Source organism: Muntiacus reevesi, chromosome 1, assembly GCF_963930625.1.
Source record: "Muntiacus reevesi chromosome 1, mMunRee1.1, whole genome shotgun sequence".
In the NCBI taxonomy this organism is placed as follows: Eukaryota; Metazoa; Chordata; class Mammalia; order Artiodactyla; family Cervidae; genus Muntiacus; species Muntiacus reevesi.
In genome coordinates this window covers 162203174-162221540 of record NC_089249.1, presented here as the reverse complement: position 1 = coordinate 162221540, position 18367 = coordinate 162203174, and the positions used below count along the sequence as shown (strand labels likewise).

General features: G+C 44.3%; 1 protein-coding gene across 7 annotated transcripts; it reads left to right on the top strand.

Moving 5' to 3' along the window:
• Positions 1-125: 125 nt before the first annotated feature.
• PPIH (peptidylprolyl isomerase H) lies at positions 126-16793 on the top strand. 7 transcript variants are annotated; one of them, XM_065914936.1, is made up of 10 exons: positions 163-287; positions 625-689; positions 982-1005; positions 1275-1319; positions 1582-1624; positions 5026-5118; positions 8209-8296; positions 8785-8825; positions 9448-9537; positions 16589-16793. In XM_065914936.1, the coding sequence occupies exons 1-9, from the start codon at positions 222-224 to the stop codon at positions 9514-9516; spliced, it is 534 nt and encodes a 177-aa protein (XP_065771008.1). In that variant the 5' UTR covers positions 163-221; the 3' UTR covers positions 9517-9537; positions 16589-16793. The 7 variants fall into 7 exon arrangements, with proteins under 7 accessions (XP_065771040.1, XP_065771014.1, XP_065771008.1 ...); XM_065914921.1 differs by having other exon boundaries at positions 207-365; XM_065914952.1 differs by lacking the exon at positions 163-287 and adding an exon at positions 462-524.
• The last annotated feature ends 1574 nt before the right edge of the window (positions 16794-18367 follow it).

Sequence of the window (18367 nt, the reverse complement as noted above, 5' to 3'; positions counted from 1 at the left end):
TGAGGTAACACTAGTTGTCAAAACAGAAGGAAGCCCCCGCCACCCACGCAGCACCCAGTTTGGCGTCGAAGGCGGAGAGCTTCCGGGGGCGGGGCCGGCCGTCCCCGTCTCTTCTTGCGCCTGCGCCTGCGCCTGCGCCGGAAATAAACACCTCCCGCACGAGGAGGGGCGTAGAATCGCCGGAACTCCGCGCTCCCGACTTCTGCTTCCGGGTCAGAGGCATGGCGGTGGCAAATTCAAGCCCTGTCAATCCCGTGGTATTCTTTGATGTCAGCATTGGCGGCCAGGTGAGGTCTTGGCAGCCAGCCTGTCCGATGCCAAAGGGAACGTGCACGCGGTCTGGCAGGCAGATCTTACCTCCGCAGGTGTAGCAAACTCGGGGAGCCAAAAAGTGAAATTGAACCAGCACCTACCGACCTGCGGGGCGGGGGTGAGGGAGGAGGAAGAGGAGGAGTCTTGCGCAGCCTAGCGCCGCGCTGGTGGAGGGACCAGGTGGAAAGGAAGAGTAGGCTATGGAGGCGGAGGTAGGACAGACCTAGCGGCATGGGGGCCCGAGGGTTCCCTGTTCGGTGAGGCCTTCACGGGCTTAGACTTGGCTTTCTGAACGTCTCTCGCCGGTTGCAGGAAGTTGGTCGTATGAAGATTGAGCTCTTTGCAGACGTTGTGCCTAAGACGGCGGAGAATTTTAGGTAAGGAGATGTTCCAGCTTTGCAGGATAAACCAAACGAGAAAGCTAGGCCTGTCTGTGAAATCTTCTGCCTACCTCTATCCGTTCATTCACCGTCCTTGAGATCTGACTTCTCTGGGTATCGCTCTGAATAGTAGTTCCCTTTTCAGTTTATGTTGTTAATCTGTATGCCTGGACGTCTTACCAGCCTATAGGTGGGCTGGCTAGCGCCGACGTCTCCCCTTCCCGCCGAGGTTAGGGGCGCTCAGAGTTGTGATGCCATGGCGACTGAATCCTTCACTCTTCCTTTTCAGGCAGTTCTGCACAGGAGAATTCAGGTCAGTCTCAGACGTGGTTGATTTCTCTGCTTGCTCCTGAGGGGTGTCCTGAGTATGCAGTGAGGGTAATGGGGAATCACCGGCAGGCCTTGAATGATTGCTGGTGACAGTAATAGAAGGTATTACTGTGGGTCTGTCCTCAGTTCATTTGCCTTCTTCGTCTCTCTCCCGACCGTCTTTAGAAGAGTATCTCTGGCCCGACTGTGTGGTAAGCTTGAAAAGCCGTGTTTACCTGTTGTCATTTCAAGTCTCTTTCTTTTGGCTTATAGAAAAGATGGGGTTCCGATAGGATACAAGGGGAGCACCTTCCACAGGTAAGACTTTCGGCAAGCCATCCTGGGGTACTTTTAGAATTACTATTAGTATTGTTTAGAATTACTTCCTTGAGTGACTAGTCTCTTCAGAGGAAAACAAAACCATAGCATAATTCTTAGTTCTTGAGAAGGGATATTTTTGTGAACTCAACCATTGATTTGAAGACTTACTTAAAACCAAAGTGATAAACATTATATTTTGAAATTAATGTTATTCCAAACCACAAAATTTTCTCCCAGGATCCTTTGTTCTCTGTTTCAGGGTCATAAAAGATTTCATGATTCAGGGTGGAGATTTTGTTAATGTAAGTATTATTCCTTTCCTATTAAGGACCTATAAGTTTTGTTGTTGTTGTTATTGAAGCTGCTTCTCAGGGACCAGAGAACAATAGCCAATTTGCTGGGGGAGGAGGTGGGAATGCAAATGTCCTGTGATGGCTGCTACTCACTGCATCACTAGATGACATCAGCACTTTGATTAAGTCACTGACTTCCAAATCTCAGCCTTTTAGGGCTGGGAACTGACTTTCGAAGCATACCTATAGGTGATCCATGACAGACCCAAATTAATTGGTCGCATGGAATTTAGCTGGAAATCAGTTACAGTTATTTTTTTCTAAATGGGGTCAAGTCCCTTTCCAGTGAACTAAATGCTTATGCCCTGATTTCCCATCCGCTTCTGGTATCCCAGTGCCTGGAAAGGTGAGTTATTATTTTTTTAATCAAGTTCATTAGTGGGCAAGGCATCAGAGAGAGTTCTGGAAGGATATTTTCCCTATTCACTAGGAGAACCCATTGAAGTAATCCTTCATTGCTAAGCATGACTTTTCTTGCAATGAGACTGTATGCATCCCCATTTCAAGCCTCCTTCACTTCCACCAACCTTGCAGGGTTCTGAATAAACCAAATTTATGCTTTCTTAAAGCTACGTTTGTCCTTACCCACTCATTTCTGTGCATGATCTTTCTCATTAATATCATTTGGTTAGTCATGTTGCTGTTTTCTTGGATCTGGGAGACATTCTTTATCCTTTACATGTATATTTAGTTTGACTCTTAGGAGTTTTTTTAAGATCTCTGTCTTTCCTCCCCAGATGAGTTTACAAAGTGGCAGATTTGGGGCTGAATCAGAAACATATATGCTTTGTTTCATCTGTATAATGTTGTGAAACTGGGAAATTTTACTGGAAAGTTCTGGAGTTTTGTTTTCTCTGTTACAAATGAAAAGTAGGGGTGCACTTGGCCTATGTTTCTCATGCAGCAACAATTGGTTGAGTCAAGTAACAACTGCCTTTAGACGGGTATGTCCTTATTATTTCACCACAGTTCCCACTACTTGCTTCCCTTCTTTATTCACCTACTCCTATAGGCATTTAAGTTTGCAACCCCTGGCTACAACTGATTGGAGTAGGGCTTGGGGTGACCATAATCCTTTTTTATTGACAGGTAAGAAAGGCTAAGATGCTATTCTCTGCGTTCTTTCTTTTCTTCCCAAAGGCTTCTATACTGCTATATTGTCTTAGTAGGGATAGGACCAACTTCTTATGGGTCATATGTGCTCACTTGTGCCAGGCACATGTGCTCGCTTGCTGATAGTTCTAGAGTTAGCAGTTAGTCAGCCAGAAGGCTGTCAGAGAGAAGAAATTACTCAGAGCCACCCTTAGGGCAGAAAAAATAGAATGAGCAACAGGTAGAAGCGGAATTTGAGACCTTCTAAAGTTGGACTAAGAATATTTGCTTGCTTGTTTGTTTTAATAATGTGTTTTAAAATTTTTTAAATAATTTTTTTTCTGGTTGCAAAAGAAGAGTACAAAAATGAAAATAAATCATCTCAAGGAATACACTGTTGGCATTTTACTTTACAGTTGCCCATCTTATTGTTGTGTACATTTGTGTGTCATATCTTTTAACAGACTTAAACTTTTAAAAATTTGTGCTCAATCATTGTGTTTTCCCTTGTCACTGTCTTCTTCCAAAACATTCTTGCTAATTACTCCCTACTGTTCCCTTAGCGAACAGTGTTTGTTCACTAATTTGTTCACAGTGAATTTATTTGATCAGTCCACTATCATTGAAGCTTTAAGTTGCTTTCTGTTTCTTGTCCTGCAAATTAATTTGGTCATTTTCCCTATTCTGGCTTCTGGAGCACAGTAGACAGTGTGATTATAGAGAATGATGCAATAACTGATCTTTTCTCTAGGTTTTTTTTGAAATTGGAAAAGGACATGTTTTCTCTTCCTTCTATATGTATGTGTATATTTATGTGTAGTTAAAGAAATCCCATGGACAGAGGAGCCTGGTGGGCTACATCCATGGGGTCACAAGAGTCAGACATGACTTAGTGACTGAACAACAATAACAACAAAGATACAATAGCTCACATTTACACAGAGCTATGTGGATCGCAAAAAGTTTTTGTTATAGACACTATTATTGCATCTTTTTGGCAATGTCATAAGGAGTAGGTGATTTCATTTTCACTTGATAGTGAGGAAACTGGGGCTCAGAGATAGGAAGTGACTTCCCCAGCTCGTAAATGATAGATCTGGAACTCAAAGCCCATTTTTCCACTATACAGAGCTTGGTTGTACCAATAACTTTTAATCAAACAGTTTGAGAGTTTTTTTCCTTCCCTGGCTTATGTTAATCCCGTTCAGTGGTCTTTGCTCCAGTAAGGGCCCCTTGATTCTGCACTGAGTCAGTGTTTTCACATCCCATCATGTACCGAATACTCTTTTTGTTTACTAACTGGCTGGGAGAGATTGGTCTTTGGTAGTCTCTCAATATTAACTTTAAACCCCTGGGGTTCTGTTTAAGGTACTACAGCAAAGCCTTGGTCGGGTGGCTTTATTATCCTGACTTAAGTCCGCTCACCTGGAAAATGGGGAAGATAAACTCCATGCATGTTCCATGGAGTTGTTGGAGGAGCAAAGGAATAACACAAATAGAGCTAGTGTAAGCAGAAATTGGGGATTTATGACAGGTGTTCCGTGGAAGCCAAAGGAAGAAATAGGTCTAGGAACTGGAGAGTCACAGAACCAAGCAGTCCTTTCTTTCTGTTTCTCTAGAGCTCTCTGTACATGTGTATTGCAGTGTCTTTTTCTTATCCAATCCACCTTGCTGAAGATAGTCACCTCCAACTTCCAGGTTTACACAGTACAAATTCAGCCTCCAGAGAGCATATATTCTACTTCATGCTTCCCAGAGAAGGAACTCTGGCCCTACATTCTCCCCTCAACTTCCCCTCACCTCAACTTTAGCCAGACGGATGGTATCTTGTCGTACAGACTAGACTTCCAAGAGCCCACCCACCTGCATAGTTGAGAGGAGAGGGGAAGTAGTCAGTTAAATGGATTCTCATATATGACTGCAGGCAAGAGAGTCTTTGGAAAGGGCATTGATTACATATGTAATTACTGTTTCCTATCCTCTGCTTTGCTTGTGTCCTAATCCACCTTTCTAGAGGCCCAGCTATGTGACCTGTTGTTTTTTTCTCAGTGAGGTGCCCTAGCCGAATTGTGGGCTGCATGTGCCTTGGATGGGGCTTGTTTTGATTACAGGATAGGGCTAAAGAGGTGTGGCTCCCAAAGTGACCTGCAGGGATAAGAGGACTTTAAAGTAGCGAGGCTTCGGGTGCAGCAGCTGCTTCCTGTGAGCTCCGAGAGCCAACACTCATGAGTCACTAACAGTTCCTTCTCTCTGCTCAGGGAGATGGTACCGGAGTTGCCAGTATCTACCGGGGGCCGTTCGCAGATGAGAATTTTAAGCTCAGACACTCAGCTCCAGGCCTTCTTTCCATGGTAAGTGAGGACCCATCAATGTATGGAGCTCGGTTTGCAGCCAGCTGGATTCTGGGCCCTCTGGAGGCCCAGCGCAGTCCCTTGGGATGAAAGGAGATGCTCTCCTAGCCTTGCTTGACCCAGGATTCCGCTCTGCCCTGCCCACCTCTTTCCTCAGTCTGGTTTGGTTTGGGGAGCTGGACCCACTAGCCAGCCAGGGAGCCAAAATCGAACTCTGCTGTGTATTTTCTTACTTGGTGTGAGCCAGGACTTGTGGCTGGGCACTCAGCCTTGCTGCTTAGAATGCAGCCAGCTGTGCTGTCAAGACCCAGTGTTCACACACCCGTCACGCCACTCACCCCTGAGCCTCCCTCACATTGCCTGCTGGCTGGTCGCCCTGTTCAGGTCACACACCACTCCTCCTCACTCCCAGGACCCTCTCTGCCCATTTACAACCCCACTCAAACATCTCGCTCCTCTCTCTGTCCCCCTGCCCACCTCCTTTAGCTCCCCATCTACACATCCCTGCTTATTCCCCCTTCACTTCTCCTTACTTACCCCTCACTTCTCATTTTCCCTTACCCCTCTCACCTTGCTTCCTTCTCACTGTCCAACCCTCTCCCTCCCTCTTGTCATCACCTATTTTTCTCTGTTAGTTCCCCAACTCTTATTCCACCAGACCCACTGTTTACATGCACATTCTTTGTCTGCTTGCCCATTCTTCCACTCATCCACTCAGGCATCCGTCAAGTAAAAATTGTTGATATCCACTGTTTTAGGCCTTGTGGTAAGGCCTGAGGGTACAGACCTGATCCCTGCCCTCTAGGCGGGTAGCACACATGCTGAATGATGAGTCCAGTGTGTAATTCCCGCCATCAGTGTACTAAGGGGAGGTCACCTCAGTGTATGTAAGAGTACTCTGAGGGCCCCAAAGAATGAGAGTAATTGCTGCGAAGATCCAAAGAAGTTCTCTACCAGATAAAACAGCCTAGACAGAAGATGTGTGACCAGAACATAGATTGTGGATAGGGGAGGGAGTGAACTAGTAGAGACCACTGGAGAGACAGGCGGGTCTAGCTCCTGAAAGGCTCTAAATGCCAGAATAAGGATGAGGTTATGTGGACTTGATTTCATGGAATGTGGAAAGCCATACACTTTTCTGAGCAGGGCTGATCGACTTTGTGTTTTAAAACGAAGATCCTGGCTACAGTGTTTGAGTGGCAGATAAGAATGAAGAGGACAGGGCAGAGAAGCCAATTAGGAGGCTGCCATAACACTCGGGTGAGCCTAGCGTAACAGACAGTGTACAAACCTCCCTTTAGAAAAGTCAGGCTGGGCAAGCACTGTACCGTGCCGAAGGGGCTCAGGTGGGCTTGGGTCATCGTCATGAGAATTGGAGCCCTTCCAGGTGGGTGCCACTATGTCAGCCTCTGGGGAGGGGTCAGAAAAAAGCGGAAGGAAACTTTGCTTTCTGCTGCTTTCAGGCTGACACTGGTTGTGCTGTCACCCTCTTTGTAGCACAATTGTTTTGTTCCTCAAGAGCAGAGACTGAGTTGCATTGATCTCCTACTCTGACTACCTGATCCAGAAAGGTGCTGAGCAGAGACTGATGAATGACTGAAAGATAATCAGAATAAAGGCTAATGTCGCGCATATTCTCAACAACAACTTGTTTGCATTAATTCATTTTAATCTTTAGCATCCCTTTAAGAGAGTGCAAAAAACCTCTCTATGCAGAGAGGTTATGCAGCTGAACTAGATCACAGGCAGTAGTGGGGCTGGGATTCAAGATAGATCATCTGGCTCCAAAGCTTGTTTTCTGAACCAGTAAGCTATTCTGCCTGGAAGACTGGATAAATGACAGACGAAAAACACATGTTGTATGACTGTTTTCCTGCCTGCCTACTGATAAATGTTTATACATTGAGCAGCAAGGTAGGTAGATAGCAAAAACAAGAGGGAGGGAGGGAGGGAGGGAGGAAAAGAAAAGAAGGAAGAAGAAGTGGTCCACTGAGGAGTCTGCCCTCATTCCAGAGTTAGCTGTGTTCCCACTGGCTCAGGCAGTCCTTGCTAATGTGAGATGTTCCTGCATACATGAACAAGAACCAAAAATAGTCTCATCTCACATGGGGAATTTCTAAAATATAATGTGAAATCCCTTCTAGACAAAGTCTTTAATGTATTTCATTTTTTCATTTCTTCAGTGTTAAAACACAGACTCAACTAATTTAAATCCACTAAACATCCAGTTAAGGCTAGTGACCTATCTGATGATTTCCAGTGTTGTTTCCATAGTATTACTTTTGTGAGACCTGTGCTTTTAATAGTACTAGCGCTTTCAGTTTTCCATTTTCTACTCAGTTTTCAAAACAAGGGAAGTATGCAGTGAAATACTCACGTAGTTACACAGACGCTGTGGTAAGGTAGCGCTGCTGAAACATGACATGGGTTTGCTGATTGCTTTGTGTTGTCATTATACAGTGCATTGTGAAGTGTGGTGATACAAAAGCAACTTCAAGAGAGGAAAAGGAAAGGGATATGACTGGAGAATTTCAGATCCTCAATTTTAAAAGATAATTTTTCCTATAAAATTCAATAATAAAGGATTTGGGGTGTAGCTATAAAAAGCACGTCGTTAATTAAACGGAATCTTTTTTCTAGCATAGCACTAGTATGGCAACTTCTTGCACCTTAAATTTTTTTATTACCATTATCTTGGGACAGTACAGAGCCATTCAGACAGAAAACAGTTTACGGCACAAGTGACAGGCTTTTTGTGAGCTGGTAGCTAATTCGTTAAATGTGATCCAGTTATTACCAGTACTGGCCTAAATACAGAAAATCAGATTCCGTAAACAATTTTTTCCATTATAAAAACTCACACTGTAGGAGACATGTGTAGTTATTGAAGGGTCTAGCTCTTTGAGGACAGAAATTGTGTATTCTGTTCCTCTCTGTGTCCTTGAGTCCTAGATCAGACCCTGGCTCACAGTCAATGCTCAGTCAGATTTGCTGCAATAGCACGGAGGAGTCAGGGCTCTTTTAGGGAGTTTGGCCCTTTAGCTAACGTGGCCAGGAAAACTCACAGTGTATCTGTTTGGTTTCCATCAGGCAAACAGCGGTCCCAGCACAAATGGCTGCCAGTTTTTCATCACCTGCTCTAAGTGTGATTGGCTAGATGGGAAGCACGTGGTGTTTGGTGAGTCCTGTTCCTGTTCTAGTCCAGGTCCCCTCACCCAGTGGGGAGCTTCTAAAGGAACTGGTCCCCCAGCTCTTATGCTCGAAGGGTGTAACTGCCCTGGGTAGTAGTTAGGAAGGTGGAAGCCGTGGCGGGTGGGGAGGATGTGTGGTTAGAGAGGATGACGAAAGGGCCAGATGATGTCGTGAGTAGCCACCTGGGCAGTGTGTCTGTGTAGGTGTAGGTGTGTCTGCAGGGAATGGCAGCATTAAGAAATACCACACAGGCAGCATGGTACAGTGGGGCTTTGCAATTGCTCCGACCTAGGTATGAGCCTAATTCTGTTCCTTACTACCTGTGACCTGGGAAACATTTTATTTCCACTGAATATTAATTTTGTAACGTTAATCTGAGGTTCAAATAAGATGATGGCTGAGAATGGGCCGTGGGGGGCTGGAAGATACTATGCAAATGAGAGTAGTCAAGTCCAGCTCATACTCTTCCCACAGGAAAAATCATTGATGGACTTTTGGTGATGAGAAAGATTGAGGTGAGTCCTGTGGTGCTGATCTCCTCTGTCTCAGCCATTCTGGCCTCGTACTACCTGACTAGTATTGAGGAGTGGGAGAACCTGTTTGGCCAGGCTTCACAGGGAGGAGACACCGTGTGCCTCCGGAGGGTTCTGGGCCCTAAGTTAGCCTCTCTTGTACGAACTGAGCTTTGGCCTCTGCTGACTCCTTCACCTACTTGATGCAATCCTCCTCAGCGTTGTATTCAAGGTTCTTCATGACTGAGTCCCTGCCTTCCTCTCCGTGACCTCTTTTGCCCTGTCTGCTGCTGCCACTTCCGTGTTCTAGTCACATCAGACTACTAGCCCTTCCTTAAATATGCATACACATCCCTGCCTCTTGCTTCTTCCTGCCCTGAGTCTTTGCTCATGCTGTTTCCTCTACTCTGTCTTACAACTTACTGCATTTTTATATGTCATGAGTGTGATGGTTTTTTTTTTTTTTTTTTTTTTGAGATTGTACATTTTCTCTTTGATCTGTATTATATTCCTGTCAGATCAGCCCATGAGTCGTCAGTCCTTAGCACAGGGGCTGGGAGGCATCAGTAAGTGTGGGGTGAGGGGTGTCATAGTGGCGGAATCACCACTGTGCTTTCTCTCCTAGAATGTTCCCACAGGCCCCAACAATAAACCCAAGCTGCCTGTGGTGATCTCACAGTGTGGGGAGATGTAGTCCAGAGGGAGACTGTATCAGGTAAGTGTGTCTTTCCTGATCAGGAGTCAGGATCCCAGAGGGCAGCACGGTCTGGTGGAAAGAACTTTAGACCTGAAGATGTGGGATTGAGCTCATTTTCTCTCTGTGTGACCTAAAGAGAAGTCGATTCCCTTCCCTGAGCCTGTTTTTCTCATCTGTCCAATGGTGATAATGCCTGTCTCCCAGGGTCACTGTAAGGATCAAAAGAGGAAGGTTGAGTGGGACACTTTATTTTTCTAACACTTTATAGTTTACAAACTATCAACCTGAAAACCATCAGGCACTTTCTGACAACACTGTTAGACACTCGTTTCATTCAGTAGTCCCATTTAGAAAGCCCTGGCTGCAGCCCTGGGTGATTGGGAGCAGCCTGGGCAGCCTGGAGACTGTTGTCAAGCCTCTCATCAGAACTGACACTGCAGTCCCAGGCCCTGACTTTGTGTTTGCCAGACTCAGAGGTGAATGTGACACGTTTTTCAGTCCACAAAGACTCACTTCCTACCCAGGCTTACTACTCACCACCCAGTCTGTGCTGGACATTGGACATGGAGAATGGGAAAAAACATTGAAAGATGCCTCCACCTTTTAGGAACTTATGGGGAATAAAAACACATTCTCAGAAGTGATCACTAGTAATATGAGTGATGTTGTTAAGTGTTAGTATGAGTTCAAGAAAGAAATTGAGCACTTCCAGCTAGGTAAAGAATGGTAGTGCTCTGACTTTCTTTCCTCTTTTTTTTCCTTAAATTTTCAAACCTGCAGGGTAATTGGAAGAATAGTACATTGAACACCTGTATACTTTTCCCCTAAATTTGCCAATATTTAGCATTCTTGTTTTAGCATTTTGCTGAGGCTTTTGTCTTCTCCCCTCTCCTCCCATTCCCATTCCCTCTGTTCCTCTCCTATTCCTCTTATTTCCTTTCTTTCCCTTACTTCATTTCTTTCCCATCTGGAAGTTTCGAGAACTTCTTGACACCTTACCCCTAAATACTTCAGCAAGTGACTGCTAAAAATAAGAACATCGTGCATAACCACAATAATATTGTCTGATATACAAGTTCAAACTTCCCCAGTTATCCACAAAGTAAATTTTCTAAGCTCTTAAAAAAAGAAATCCAATCACGATTCACGTATTTTGTTTGGTTATTTATTTTTAGTTAGGAAAGCGACGTGAAAATTTTCACAGAGAACAGCTAAAACCCCCCTTCTCCTTGACAGTTCGCCGCCCACCCCCATCTGCATCCCCATCCCACTGCTCTCAGAGGTAACTGCTATATCAGTCTGATATATGTCCATAGGGCCTTTTCTTTGCCAATCTAATTTGGGGAGGTTTTGTTTTTTCCTAAATGGCATTATACTATTGAGTTGGCCAAAAAGTTTGTTTAGGTATGTCATATGAGGTTACAGAAAAACCATATGAACTTTTGGGCCAACCCAATATTTGTTCATCATTTTATTTCCATTTGACATATGTCTGGAAGACTTTTCCTATATGATTCATGTAAAACTATGTAGTACTTAAAACATAACTGATATGTAGCATATATCTGAATAATTACAAATTTTTAATTATACAATTAGACTTGAATTAAGTGTACATTTCTGTATCTTAGTTCTTATTTTGTATGTTGTGGCCATTTTGTCCCAAATATATGTTAAAAAAAATTGGCAGTGGGTTGCTTATTTTAACTTTGGTGATATCCTTTGTTAAAGAGAAGTTGTTCATTTTGATGAGATCAGAATTTTTAATCTTTTCCCTTGTGTTGTGTTTTAATCTTGTTTAAGAAGGTCCTTACTACCTCAGTCATAATGCCTAATGTTTCTGTAGTTTTTCTTACAAAAGTATCTAGAATTTATTTTTCTGGATTCTGCCATTTTTTCAAATGGAGATCTAGTCAAATACCAGAGCATTAATATGCACATTAATGACTGTGCATACCTCCATCTGTGACTTACTTTGTGTTCACAACATCTGGCACTTAAAGGCATTCAGTTAAAATTTATTACATGAGTTAATAGAGAGGGAGAATGTCAGGCATTTTGGGCATGGATCTGGTGTGAGCAGATGCCAGGGCAGGAATGCACAAGTGTGTGCTGAAAGCTCACGTGGACCCTTGTCCAGCCAAATGCTTCCTTCTCAGGCCCAGTTGACACGCTGAACTGTCTTTTCTGCTGGTACTGGAGGCCCCAGACTCAACCTGCTCTTCACTGCTCTTCATTCCCTCTCCCCCTCTTTTCTGGGCTGAACTAAAGTTGAACTCACTGGTCCTTTTCCTTCTAAAGACTGACCACTGATCACCACTGGAGGACACATCATTAAAAACAGTAAAGTTTAGAAATCCTTTTATGTTTGCGGCCTTTTCTCTACATTTTTCTGAGTCCCTTACAAAAAGTTACTGGAAATCCATGTTAGGAATTTGTCTTCTGAAGGTGGCAGTCATCAACCCTCCTCTCCTCACTGCTATGAGCGAACGTCATGTAAACCTTTGCCTCTATGAAAGCCCTTCTTTTCAACCTATACAACCCCAAGCAGGACAAATCCCAGGGATGCGCTTTGATGCTCCAGAGGTCCTCTACATCCATACTGTCCAGGAGGTATTCCTTTCTGTGATGGTGGAAATGTTTTGCATCTGTGCTATCCATTATGGTAGCTTCCAGCTACATGTGACCTTTGAGCATTGGAAATGTGGCTGCTGTGACTGAGGGACTCAATTTTTATCTTTATGTAACTTTCATTAAATTTAAAGAGCCACACATGGTACCTTCAACTTAGTCTTCTAACCTTGACTTGCCCAAAATTAAATCTTTCTTAGCTTATATTTAGAGATAATAGAGTAAAAGCAATTCTGTCACTTAGTGAATATTTCTGGTGCTCAAATTCTGAGCTAAAAACCTTACTTTAATTATCTCATTTAACTTTACCAAGTTGAAAACTTGTAGGTTTTAAGGTGTAGGGAATCTAAGTGGTAGTCTGACCTTAAGGCATTCCACAGATGGGGTCCTCACTTTGGGTTTCTGAGTAATGGATTTGGGAGAAAGTGAGGAAAAGAAGTGAGTAATTCCCCCAGAAGTATGGTTTCCTTCCATCATGTTTTCTCCCCAGCTGTAAAGTTACAAATATCTCTCAATTTCTAAAGGAGTATTTCAGATCCCTCAGGTAGTGTCTGGGTGGAGTAATGTTTCACAGCCAGTATAGATGTTTTTAAGTCCTCCTAGGCAGTATTTCTCAAACTTTAGTGCACATATGAGTCACCGGGAGGTCTTGTTACGGTGCTGGTTCTGACTCAGTCGGTCTGGATGGGACCTGAGGTTTTGCATTTCTGACCAGCTCTTAGGCGATGCTCACGCTGACCTGGAGTAGCAAGACCACAGGGAAATAACAGCCTGTCTTTTAATTGCGAACTCACCATGTTCCAATCAGAAAAGACACAGGAGGAGATAATCTTTTGTTGCTATCAGTCCAGCAGGAATCTACTGCATTCAAATCACTAATTCACTTATCAGGCATTTGAGGCCTGTGCCTAGGCACTGGAAATAGAGGAATGTAGAAAGGAGACAGAAGACAGGTGAAGTCACTCGATCAGCTGTACCTCCTATGAAGCCCTTCCTTTCACAACTTTTGTGCTTTACCTTAGGTCCTGACCTTGGTTGTAGTGAAAACGAAGTTTTCTGTTAATATACAACTCTAGATGTAGAAACCTAGGTTTTATCTCAGTGAGTCCTTTGAAAGCTTTTTATTATGAATTTGAAAGTGAAAATTTCTCCGTCATGTCCGGCCCTTTGCGACCCCAGGGACTAAACAGTCCTTGAAATTCTCCAGGCCAGAATACTGGAGTGGGTAGCCTTTCCCTTCTCTAGGGGATCTTCCCAACCCAGGGATCAAACCCAGGTCTCCCACATTGCGGGCAGATTCCTTACCAGCTGAGCCACAAGAGAAGCCCAAGAATACTGGAGTGGGTAGCCTATCCCTTCTCCAGCAGACCTTCCTGACCCAGGAATAGAACTGGGGTCTCCTGCATTGCAGGCGGATTCATTACCAACTGAGCTATCAGGGAAGCGTGAGTCTTATCTTCAGGGGAATTTGGGGACCAATTAATTTAAAGATCTCTACTGCTTGACAACACCAGATCTGGGGATCACAGAGAGACTAGCAGGGCTGTCAGAGCGCACAGCCACTCTTTTCCAAGAGACTCTCAGGCTTTCAAAACAGAATTCTCCTGCTGTAGAGTGAACTGGGTTCTTGGCTACTTACAGCCACATGGCGGAGGTGTGGGGGCGGTGGAACCTCTGTTTTGAAAGCCTGAGAGTCTCTTGGAAAAGAGTGGCTGTGGCCTCTGACAGCCCTGCTAGTCTCTCTGTGATCCCCAGATCTGGTGCTGTCAAGCAATAGAGCTCTTTCTTTACATTCATTGGTCCCCAAGTTCCCCTGAAGATAAGAATCACATAGGAGCATTTGTTAAGCCTACTAATTCCCAGTCGCCATCCCCCATCCCTCAAGAGTCTGAGTGAATTTGAGGTAGGATCCAGGACGCCATGTTTGTTACAAGCATCTCAGAGGCTTCTTACCAGAGAAATGTGAGTAACCCTGTTTTAGGTGGTGCTGGATGAATGTTTTTTAATATTTGTCTTTTAAGAGAAAATACAATTAGCATAGCACATAATTTTACAGCTATCATAGCTTACAATGAGGTGTTATTCAAGTTCAAATAGTCAGTAGGTTAAAAATTAAATGCACCTGTGGATGGTGGCTATGATAAGAGATGTGAAGCTGCTGTTGTGATGACTGAGTTTAAGTCCTCCCAGGCAGTATTTCTCAAACTTGAGTGCACATCCCAACCTGGGATTTCCTGTAAATTTGATACATTCCTGTAGAGGAAGATGTTGAAAGACACCTTGGCTAACCCTTCATTCATTTCACAATTAAGAACTAAATAATTAAGATAAGACTCCATGCTGCAGATGAGGCTACAAACTTGGAAAGCCCAGTTCTTGCCTTCAAGGAACTCACAGTCTCTTAGGGAAACTGAAAATTACAGTAAAATAAAGCACCGGACTGTGGAGATTTTAAGATGAAGGAAAATGAATGCTTGTGTCTGCCTGGAGTGTTCAGGAAGACTGCAGGAGAGATGTTTGACCTGAGTACAAGAACGGAGCTTGTCAGATAGCTAAAATGGGAGAGCATTCCAGGCACAGGGAATAGCATGAGCAAAGGTGCAAACCGCAGGAAACAGCAGGAAGTGTTAGGGAGACTGCAAGTAATTCAGTACAGCCAAAGCAAGGTGTGAAAAGCAAATAGAGGTGAGGCTAGAGGAGGCCAGGACAGATGTGAGATCCAGCGCAGGCTGACGCATTCATATGTTAACCTCATGGTGGGGGTGAGCTTTAAGGCAGTATGTACAACTCCCCCCAGCCCCCTCCCACCCCAGGGTGAGAGTCCACCATGCTTCTGAGATTCCAAACGGTGGCCTGGCTGTCCAAAAAGAACCAGGCCAGTAGGAGCCACTCAAGGGTTTTGAGCAGAAGAACACTGTAACTGACTTTTTTTTATTCAGAATTGTGGAGGATAGGCTAGAGGCCAGTGAGATGTCCACTGCAGCAGTCTGGCCAGAGGAGAGGTTCCACATGGAAATACTGGTCTAGGGAGCAGGGCAGCAAATATCTGTATACCTGCTGGGTGTGTAACACTGTGTGTTCCCTGCCCTGAAAGTCAGAAGCCCTGCCAGCTATAAAGGGCAGGGAGGAGAGAAAGGCTCTATTCCAGCTCCTCCAGTACAAAGGCAAAGCTCCCTGCCCTGAAACCCGGCATACAGAGTGATATGTCCATGGAATACTATATAGCTGTAAAAAGAAAGAAGTAGATCTGTATGTGTTGGCAGATTTCTAAGATACATTAAGGGACAAAGTCAAGATAGATCACATTATACAAACATGATCCTGTTTATTTTAGAATTACTCTTTCAGAAATTACTGTAGCGATGGATTGCTGAGTGGTGGTAATGGTTACCTCTGCAGGGTAAAGGTAGCTGAAGATGTTCTTTTCAGTTTATGTATGTGCTTGAATTTTCTACATTGGGCATGTATTTTATAATATACAATTCAGATACACAGAAATGCATACTGTGTATCTGCAGTTTTAACTAATCCTAGTTCCTCCAGTACTTCCAGGGGCATGTGGCTAACATCAGTTTGTGAATCATTCCCTGGTCCCCTCCTGGGGGTATCCACAGTATTTGGTTCACATCTCTAGTCCCACATTTAACACAGTATATCATGAATGTGTTGGTCTGGTTTTCTCTATAGACTCAGAATTCCTTGAGGCAGGGACCATGCCTACTCACACAGTGCCTGGTCAGGGATTAGAGTTTAGGTCCCAGAGCACCAGGCAACTTGTAAAGTGCAATCATAAATTTTTGTACATTCTCCTTGAGGACCTGGGATTAGACTTCTGTCTGAGCCTGTGCTGTGACGCCAGGACCCACTGTGCTCTGGAGGAGGAGGAGCGTTAGCCATGTTTGCGGGGAGGGGGCAGTGGCAACTGAGTGTACTCACCCCATTCTTGTACTACAGCCAACTCCAAGGCCATAAACAGAGGGTGTGGACTTTCGTTTCTTTATAGCCCTGGGCCCAAAAGCTTCAAGGAAAAGGGATTGCTCTTTGTTCTAGCGCTCCAGAGAGCCATCAAGGTCTGGCAGAAAGCACACAGACTTTGGAGCCAAGTAGACCAGGAAACCCCATCACTGTCAGGCCATTAAACCCCTGGGAACCCTAGTTTTGCCCTTTGCTTAATTATATATACTACACAAAACTGCGAGGGGTAAATAATAAATGAGATAGTGTATTGACTGTAAATATTATTAATAGCTTCTTTCTTGGTTCTTATGTAATATCCCTCTCCACTCTGCTGTAGGGCACCAAAGGTCTGTCCGGTGGCAAGAATCAGAGTGGTTCTGCTCTTTGGGGACAGGAGGGTTTGGGGTGCAGAGGAGAGTTGCGAGTGTTTTCTCTCGTGGCCTGTCCCCTCTGAGCGGCTTCTCTCTTCCATCCCTCGCAGACCCTCCACCTCTGCCACTGCAGGCCTTCCCTTGCTCGATGGGATACTCTTGAGTAAGATAACCTGGATTGGCCCCTGTGTTGGCTTCCCTGCTGGCTGCTGCCCCATTTGATCAAGAAAGAGACCTTGGAAGCATCACAGATTCAAACCCCAAAATTTTGTGTTTAAGTTTTAAACTGTAAATAAAGTTTTTTTTTTCTTTGTATGTTGTGTTCTTCTTGAATGGTTGTAATGATAGCCCTACCTCCTCATGCCTTAGCTCCAGCTAGGAGAACTGGCTCTCCCCAGAGACCAGCATGGACCAGAGGCAGGCTTTTGCTATGCAGAGTTGATGCCTCAGATTCATAAGCAGTTGTAGCAGTCCCCTCTTAGGTTAAAGCTAATCAGGCAAAGAAGACAAAACTCCAGGGCCCTTCTAGCACTTCCAAAGATGTTTCCAGTAGGTTCCGTTTGGTTAGTTTTAGAGCCTGTAGGTGAAAGGTCACTAGCTTGAGATATTTGGGAATGGAAGACCATTTGGTAGAATGTGTCTTAATCATGATGAAGTGGGAATAATTTAGTTAAAAATCTTGGTTTGAATCTGAAGTCATTTTTTATTTTTATTTATTTATTTTTTTTGGAAGTCATTTTTTAAAGTTGAGGTCTTGAGACCTTCCCCTTTCAGAACCTTGGTTTCCTTATCTGTAAAATGGGGATAATATTACCATTTTGCAGTGTTGTTGAAAGGGTCAAACAAGAGAATGAATATGAGTAACTTGTAAACAGTAACATGCGTTGGAAGATATTTGTTTTGAAAGGAAATAGACCAGCATAAAAAGATCCCTTTGAGTATCATGTTCAAGAGATGAAGGGAACTCCCTGGTATTGCTTTCATGAGGCAACGTGTTATCCCATTCCTACGTTCTCTTGGCTCATGGCAGGGATGACTCATAACTACTAGCAGCAGGCTACTGTAGCAGCAGAGTAGCAGAGAGCTAAATTCTCTGACACAATAGAACCAGCTTAAAAGTGCCATTTCACTGTACTAGGGGACAAGGAAGATGGTGAGATAATCAAGGGCCTCTGTTGTGTGGATATTCCCAGCTCTCTGGTTAAGTAAACAGGATTCAGGGAACACAGGAAAGAAGGGTCTGTGATCCAGTGGAGGAGAAATCTTCAAGTAACTAAAAGGAGTAGGATTATAAAGAGACAGGAAGGAGGATGAGCAGCTGGGATCCTGAGTTGACAGTCCCCTGATGGGACACTGAATTGAATTAAACTACACTTGGCATCTATATTCTATGCCAGTGTCTGTCATGGGCACTGGAGCTGCAAAAATGAATAAGATGTGACCCATGCTTGTGACAGGGACTAGGCATGATTTGGATTCAGTGCGGTGTTAGAATGTGAACCCTTATGAGGGCAGGAAATTTGGTCTTGTCTTTTTTTACTGCTGTCTCCAGCACTAGAAGAGGTAAGCACCCAGTAGCCAGTAAGTGCTCAATAAATACTTGTTCCATGAATGACAGTGGTATGTTTAAGGTGCTATGGAAGCAGAGCGGAGAGATCTGGGGTGAAAGGAAGAGACAACATTTGAGGTAAGTATTGGCAGATTGGTTGGAATTAACCTGGACATAATACTTTAGCCACCTGATGCTAAGAGTTGACTCACTGGAAAAGACTCTGATGCTGGGAGGGATTGGAGGAGGAGGAGAAGGGGACGACAGGATGAGATGGCTGGATGGCATCACCGACTGGATGGGCATGAGTTTGAGTAAACTCCGGGAGCTGTTCATGGAC